The sequence below is a fragment of the Gobius niger genome, assembly GCF_951799975.1.
Source record: "Gobius niger genome assembly, chromosome: 1".
Classification (NCBI taxonomy): domain Eukaryota; kingdom Metazoa; phylum Chordata; class Actinopteri; order Gobiiformes; family Gobiidae; genus Gobius; species Gobius niger.
Window position 1 is genome coordinate 19,907,992 of NC_136852.1, and position 7,608 is coordinate 19,915,599.

Below are 7,608 nucleotides of genomic sequence, written 5' to 3' on the forward strand. Positions count from 1 at the left end.
CACAGAAGAACGTGAGTTTTGTGCACGCCCATCTCATTGCAGCGTTTTATAATGTGATTCTTACAGACTTGCATAACCACTATTGTACACATTATTGTTATATAAATACATAACATTTTGCTAATAATAGTACAATACCGCCCCATTATATCAGTCTATGAGCATATATAATCTTACATTGCTGGACATGTTGGTCATATTTATTTGATGATATAGGCTCATCAGCTGAACCTCTCATGTAAACCACCAGACACCTATAAAGTGAAAAGCTGGGGTGTGAACCTCTAGCCATGTCTCCAGCTGTTAATTAACAGTTGAGATACATGTTTAGCAATACACTTATTTCATTCTATCATTGAAAGGCATTTTTATAAGAATAACAACCTTAACATTTTGTAAATAAATACAACACTGTTTACAACTGTCAACTTTTATTATTACTTCTTAAATAGACAATATATTATTTACAAAGGTAGTTATTGACTTACAATTTCTTCACACAAAGTTTTTGTTTGGTCCTCAGAATGAAAACTTTAAGCTGAAACCTCAGAATGGCTTCATTCTGGCTTCAAATTTTCCCCATGCAATGTCCCAGACAATAGGTTAAAGTCTGAACTGTCACCTTCATTCACAAACTGCTATTGTTTAATCACCAAAATGAAAATGCGGGGAGGTAAACAGTGTCACAGTGACATAACTGGACTGCATTGGAGGTGGTTTGCACACATAACAGTTTAGGATGGTTATTCTTTGCAAACGAGACAAATGAAAAAGAAAAATGGAGAGGGTGTGAAATCTAAAATCAACACGTGACACAGTGGATCCATCCCGCAATGGAAGGGTTTGAGTTTCCTCATTAAGCAGTATGTGGTGCAGCGTCCCTGGCTGACCTTAGGCCTTTCAGTGGCGTGGAAATAGTGATACAGCACAGACAGAGAGTGTTCAGAGACTTGGTGTCATGAATGATTTATCTAAGGAGAAGGGGCGCAGTGTCAGGAAGAATGTGCTGATTAATTTATGAATTAGACCTTCACACAATCACATGAGTAAAAATGAAAAACAATATGCCACCCCTTTCGGAAAAACAAAAACAAATCTGCTCCTAAAAAGCAAAAGACCCGCAGTCAAACGCATCAAAATCAGAGTCCGCCTCAAAGTCGAAGCTGTTGAGGTGTGGGGAGTCCACATCCTGGCTGCAGGCATGGAAGGCGCCCCCTGTTGGCAGCTCAGTGAAGGCCCCAGAAGTACTGCTGACCTCAGGGGGTCTGCTGGTGGCGAGGGGGGACATTGGTGCGCAGGAGTTCAGATACCCCAGAGCAGATGAGGCGGCAGCCCCGCCCATCAGCAGGCACACAGCCCGCACCGCACGCGCATCACTGCTGTTACCATGACGAAGACAATCTGACATCCGGTGAGGCGGCGTTACGGACATGCTCCTCATGGGGCGCCGCACTGCACTCCCTGAACACATATGAAAGTTCATACATTGGAGTACCTTTATAAAAACATCACATTATTGTACAATTTAAAACTTTTTACAATTGTTTTTCTATTTAGCATAATTTTCTATTGCATAATAATAAATCTGAATGAACTGCCTGGAAGCTGTTTAGTCCTTGCTGTTTTGTGAAAACTGGTTACTCCCCTCAGTATCAATGGAAGACGTTTTGTCCTACTCCGAAATTTGGGGAGTAAATCATTTACAGCTTTCCATACATACAGTTTAAAATATGAAATACCAATATTAAGTTATCCAATTGCAGGTCTATTAAAAAATGAATTTTGTCTGAATAATGCAGTGTATTGGACATTTAAAGTGAAATCAGGTATTTGTTCCTCATGTCTGTTTTTCCTGATACACTGCCAAATGGTCTACAGGTCTATCTGTATAGTATTCTTTGCAAACCTTGGCTTTGCTCTCTCAAAGACCCTGCTCTGTCGACTAAGCGGCTCAGTGGTGGAGTGTTGTCACATATTTTGGGGGAGCCTGGGTCCTTATCGCTGCAGGAGTCCGGCAGTGAGTCTCGGTCTGTGATACACGGCGTGATGCTGCACTGCCTCTGGAGGGTCATGGGTGACATCACACCCTGTGGACGGGCACAACGTTACAAAGGTAACGCAATTATGTTTAAAATTTTACACACACAAAATTGCACCCAGCGTTCTTTAGATTTTTTGTGATGTTTGTGGTTTCACTTCCTTATTGGACACTGACAGGAAGTGACATAGATAGAGGAAAACAATCTTAAACTGTTGCCGTGCCGACCATGTTGTGTCAGTGGGAAATGAGTCAAACTGCTATGGGATCTTATCTCTGCTTCACTGAAATAAAGTGATGTTTATTTCTTACAGATATTAGTGATAGAGTTATATTAACAAAAGCCTTCAAACCTGTCATTGTGCACTTTAACCGAGGAAAATAAATAAATATATTATTAACCATAGACCAGGTGCTTGACATCTGCATTTTGTCTGTTCAATTTCATCTCAAGATTATGGGATGTTTTCACCTCAATGTTATTATTTATTATTATTAGCCTTTATTCATACAGTCTCTAGAGATTCAATGTCTCATTTGCAAGAGAAACCTGTTTGAACAGTTATACAATATCACTAAATCATACAATATAGACCAGTGGTTCCAAAAGTGGGGGTCGCGGGACACTGAAGTGGGGGTCGCAAGATATTGACGTAGAATTTGATGTATTTTTGATTGAAAGCAGCATATTCTAGTGAAATAAAGCCAAATATCAAAATACAGAATTGCACCTTAAATGATTATAAATACATTTTACAGGAGGGGGTCCCGAGTTGTTGGTTGAGTGATTTTGGGGGTTGTGGTCTGACAAGTTTGGGAACCCCTGGTATAGACAACCAAACAACATAAACATTCACTCAATTAAAGCAATTACAACAGCATTAATATAATGATATATTTGATATATGCCCTGGTCAAAACGTGTCGGCATGTCCGTTCAATAAAGGACTTTTAATTAAGTCAGATCTCTCAGATCCTTTTTCCCTCTGTTAATCAAGGTTTAAACCTGATCTCTGAAGAGCACCTGCGCCTACTTTTTTGGACCTACTGATGCACTCACTTTTTTTTTCTGTTTTTCAGCATTAATATAATGCTTTAAAACATGAGCCTTCACATGGTCCACTAACACTTTTGGTTCTGGAGATATTGGCCTTTTATTTGCAAAATATAGTAAAATACTCACATAATGGCCAGCGATATATCGGTCGACCTTTATACAGCACCGGTTGATTTTTTAGGGTCAATAGTGAGCAACATTTGTAAGAAATCATGTTGGGGTGAAAGGTATATGGAAGTTTTAGATCATTGTACTTTGAACTAGGAGCAGAAGTGGCGGCTACACCTGTTTATAACAATGAAAGAGGGAGTGAAAGTTTAAGCGATGAGTTTACAAGCACCTTTCACAACTTTCCTGGTCACTTTTCCTGGTCACTGTCAAAGTACTGCTAACAAAAACTAGCCTGCAAGCTCTCAATCAGTAGAAATGCTTTATAATTACATTTCACATCAAGTAAAAACAAGTACAGGGCTTTTAAACAATTGTCTCTTTAAAATACAGTCATGTGACATAACTCATGTCACTTATGTCACGCCTATCTATTATAGAATGCAGGGTAAAAGTAAGTCTGTTGTTATTAAGGTTAAGTGTCAGTAAGGGCATAGTTTATTGGCAGACTCACCTCTCTCACTTTCCGGATCAAGTTCAGCCATAAACTGAAATGCAGAAAAGATCAGTCACGCGTGTTTATCTAGCGCAGTGTAAACATGTCAAATAGTAAGTAGGACAGAGGAGACATCTATTTAATTATGTCACAGTGTACCAGATAAAGACTGGGGCAAAGGACTTTTACAATCTACATTTACCTGCAGTCAACGGGATTGTCTGACAGCAGCAGGAGGAACTTGTTTTGGGGCAGTATAAGGGCGAAGCAGCAGTCTCTCCTGCCCCCCGCAGGTAACTTAGGCAGGTCTAGGATGTCTTTGCCCTCCGCAATGGTCTCACAGCCGCTCTGCAGAGAGATGACCTGATCTGGTGGGGACTCTGCATCACGACAGACCAGCAGGCTGCCCTCCACTGTCAGCACCAAGTACTTCTCCTTCCACTGTTTGAACATGAATCCACCTGCACATGAGAAATGCGTGTAAACGTAAATTGTGAGGGATACTGTGTTTTTATTGTGTTGGATTATTGTTGTTCTGCATTTAATGATGCACTAATAAATTATGTTCTCCAAAGTTAAAACATATTAAAGCCACTATAATGCATTATTCTGTCGGATCAAGCTCTTGGGGCACTAAAACATTAACTTTCTCTGATTTAAAATGGTGTGTGGCTGTGGAAGACACACTTGATGAGTAATTCTGTTTGTTTTTTTTTAACCATCTTGTATGTTGCTTTTAGCGCCCTCTGCCAGCTGCAGGGGGCATTATCCAAGGTAAAAACAAAATAGAGGAAAGACATGCACATCCACAACTCTAAGCCAGTGTGCTGGATCAAAAAACAGTACAGTGAAATAAATGATCCGCACAACTGTTATGCTGACGAATTGCTCTCCCTGGCAGCCGTGACATTTCGGGCCTTAGCCCGAACTAAACATACAAGCCATAACTTTCAGCCAGCAACCCATAAACCAGGGTGCCATTATAAACGAAGTCCGAGGGCAGAACTAAAAGTCTCAAAACCTTAGTTTTTATTTTGCATTAGTTGTACTTTATGTCCCTTTTAAAACTCTATTAGTTGTATCACTTATAATGATAAGCATAGTATCGTCATGATGGGATTTATACCCCTTTAATGGGAGCTGAATGGTATTGAATCATTTCAAAAAGCCATTCAAAAGATCTGATTTGGTCATGAACATCACATCACTATTGTTTGCCAGATTCTAGCCATTACACAGTCCTATTATGCATGCTTGCTTTGTTTTTGTTTTACTATTAATTCACCACAGACGCACACAGTCACAGTAGACGTCAAAAAACAAACATGACAGACATAACCTAAGACTAAAAATAGAACATAATAGCAGAAAATGACGGCCGTTAAAAATACAGCAAGTTTTATTAGAACATATGCGGCTTTTGTTAATAGTGCCAGAGCAAAAACACTTGTTAATTCACGAAGAGGATGTGCTCTATTTCTCTATGCAGAGGATTACAGCGTGAACACAGTGAGATGGCTGCTGTGTCCCAGCTTTGGAAAATGGAGAAGCATGTGCACATTGTTTACATATTATTGTAATTATTATTAATTGTCATTATCAATCTTTAGGGGGGAAAAAGCAGGAGTGACAAAGGTTGCTCTTTGACCCTTTACTTGAAGCTGCACAAGCTCACATCAAAGTAGAAAGTGGAGTATGCTGGTTAAAGTTATATTTTCTTGTAATATTGTGAGCTTCAAGATCATTACATAAAACATTGTGTATATTGATTCTTCTTATTTGAACATGTCAAAAAATAAGAAGTAAAATAATTTCAGGCTCCTCTTAAGCTTAATTTCAAATAATCACAACTATAAAAAAAAACATAGCAGCATACAAATCTAGCTAAGTGTCTTCAATAACAATAGAGTAAAGTAAACGTACCATATTTTCGGAGGAATCCGCGGTGCACTCCGGTGTTCATGTCTGTGGTCCTCAATGCAAAAGGCTCAGGAATAACAGCAGAACATTGGATGCTGCTGAGCTGATGCTGAAAAATAGGCTAGAGAGAGAGGAGAGAGTGAGAGAGACTATAATCCCTACAATTTAGGCCTGTGACCTAAGCCGGGTCTGTCACTTGTGCAGCTTTGAGTGGTGTGATGACAAAATCAAAATACAGCTGGACATGAAGTATTAATCCATGTTAAAATGTGAATCAGCTTTGCCAGTCATAGATTATTTAGGTTTTTGAAAAGAAACAGCACACAGCCCCAGATATACTGTATGAAGTTTCTTTGATCCCTACACATGATGACGGGATTACGCCTCTATGATTGTTCCTAACTGCAATTATTTACCAAGTCAGAAAGTCCTTATATAACAGTGCAGATCAGAGAGACTCAGACTTACCACCAAAACAGATCTAAACATGGCATTTTTTGGAGTAAGGGTTAACACAAATACACTACAAAGCATTGACTTCTGTTCCATAGGTAAGATTTATAACGTTACAAACAAATGCATTTTTACAAAGCATGGGTTTCTTTTTGTTGTTGTTTTACTTTCTTTTTTTAGTTGACCTTAGCCATTGCACTGTCACTAAGCCTCTGTGTATATCTTTATCCTGGGACCATTTCCTAAATCTTGAATCCCACTCTGCTCAATCAGATTAAAACAGAGGGATTATTGTTCTTGTGCATCTGGACACTTGTTGTCATAAGGGTTTGATAGGCCCCACTTGGATGTCATTTGAGCACACCAAACATGGCACAGGCCCCTTCGACTAAGATAATATGGCAAACATCCACTGCAGATTAAACATTGTGTCCGGCAGTAATCAAGTCACTTCAAATATCATTATGTAACCGTAACCTAATAGAATGCAGACCAGGACAAAGGGGATAAAAGAATAACGCAGCGTGTCACGCGTGAAGTTAGTACAGAATATGAATGTGACCAATTAAAGGTATTGCTCGGTGTTGAATGTAAGGCACTTCAGCTCTTTCATTATGCAAAGAAAGGATTATTAAAATGATATCATCTATTCAGTTTGCTATGAAATCTAAATTCTTATGTAAAAAGTAGGCCACAAGTTTTGTTCACATCATACAATTTAACTAATACAGAGTAGAGGTCTGATGTGTAGATCAGCCTTTCTGTTCGCAGCTTGCAGTTTTTGTTTTTACCAGCAGGTGGCAGCATGCACCATGTACTAAACGTTTAGAAGTCACGTGTCATCACAAACCAGCCAGCTGATGTAGCAACAGGTTGTTTGTGTCTGGCGCTGCCTGCTCCTCAAATGGATGAGGAGATTCAGCACATCAGTGTAAGACATCGTGTTTATCTTATGTTTGAAGAGACCCCGATTGTCTTTGTTCCTGACTGTCGCAAGAGTTACATAAGATTCCATATACACTAGCGTTGGTGAATTAACTGAGCTCTTTTAATCCACTTTTGGTAAAACGCTCTATTTCTTAAAGGGTCTTTGGTGCAAGGCAGCACTTTGACTTGTTCAGAGGCTGACCTAAACATGAAACTGTGCAGCCTGAGCCCATCCCCCCCGCTCTCAGCAGCGCAAGGAAACACGCTCTCCTCTCTGACCCAATCCAACCCAAAATTTAGTGTTTTGGAGCAGAGTGGAGGACCCCCTTGGTGACTGCCGCCCCTCTTTCTTGTTTCTTTCTATTTGGGAGCAGCGAGAGTGCTATTGCTCCAGCTCCTATTGAAAAGGCAGCGTACAATGGGGTCTTTCTCAGTCCCTTTCTGTCTCCATTTAAAATCCCTGGGAACACAACACTGTCCACACGGGCCCTCCTTAAAGGGGCAGCGGGTTTACAGGTTTTGCACGGGCAACCTGCAGCTCCCAGCAATTTCATGGGAACAGAAAAAATAAACAGGAATGCACACAACAAATCAATTACGTGCGAATGG

General features: G+C 40.0%; 1 protein-coding gene across 1 annotated transcript; it reads right to left on the reverse strand.

Annotated features, from left to right (window-relative positions):
• Nucleotides 1–483: 483 nt before the first annotated feature.
• Nucleotides 484–5,720, reverse strand: LOC306972911 (uncharacterized protein). Its single transcript, XM_079569618.1, has 5 exons — nt 5,623–5,720; nt 3,902–4,160; nt 3,718–3,751; nt 1,907–2,087; nt 484–1,461 (listed from the first exon to the last, which is right to left on the reverse strand). The coding sequence occupies exons 1-5, from the start codon at nt 5,660–5,662 to the stop codon at nt 1,103–1,105; spliced, it is 873 nt and encodes a 290-aa protein (XP_079425744.1). The 5' UTR covers nt 5,663–5,720; the 3' UTR covers nt 484–1,102.
• Nucleotides 5,721–7,608: the final 1,888 nt, after the last annotated feature.

Coding starts and splice junctions, on each gene's coding strand:
- LOC306972911 (XM_079569618.1), bottom strand. CDS start 5,662: ATGAACACCGGAGTGCACCGCGGATTCCTCCGAAAATATG. Junction 3,752..3,901: donor GACAATCCCGTTGACTGCAG/GTAAATGTAGAT, acceptor TCTGCATTTCAG/TTTATGGCTGAACTTGATCC. Junction 1,462..1,906: donor TTTGAGAGAGCAAAGCCAAG/GTTTGCAAAGAA, acceptor ATATGTGTTCAG/GGAGTGCAGTGCGGCGCCCC.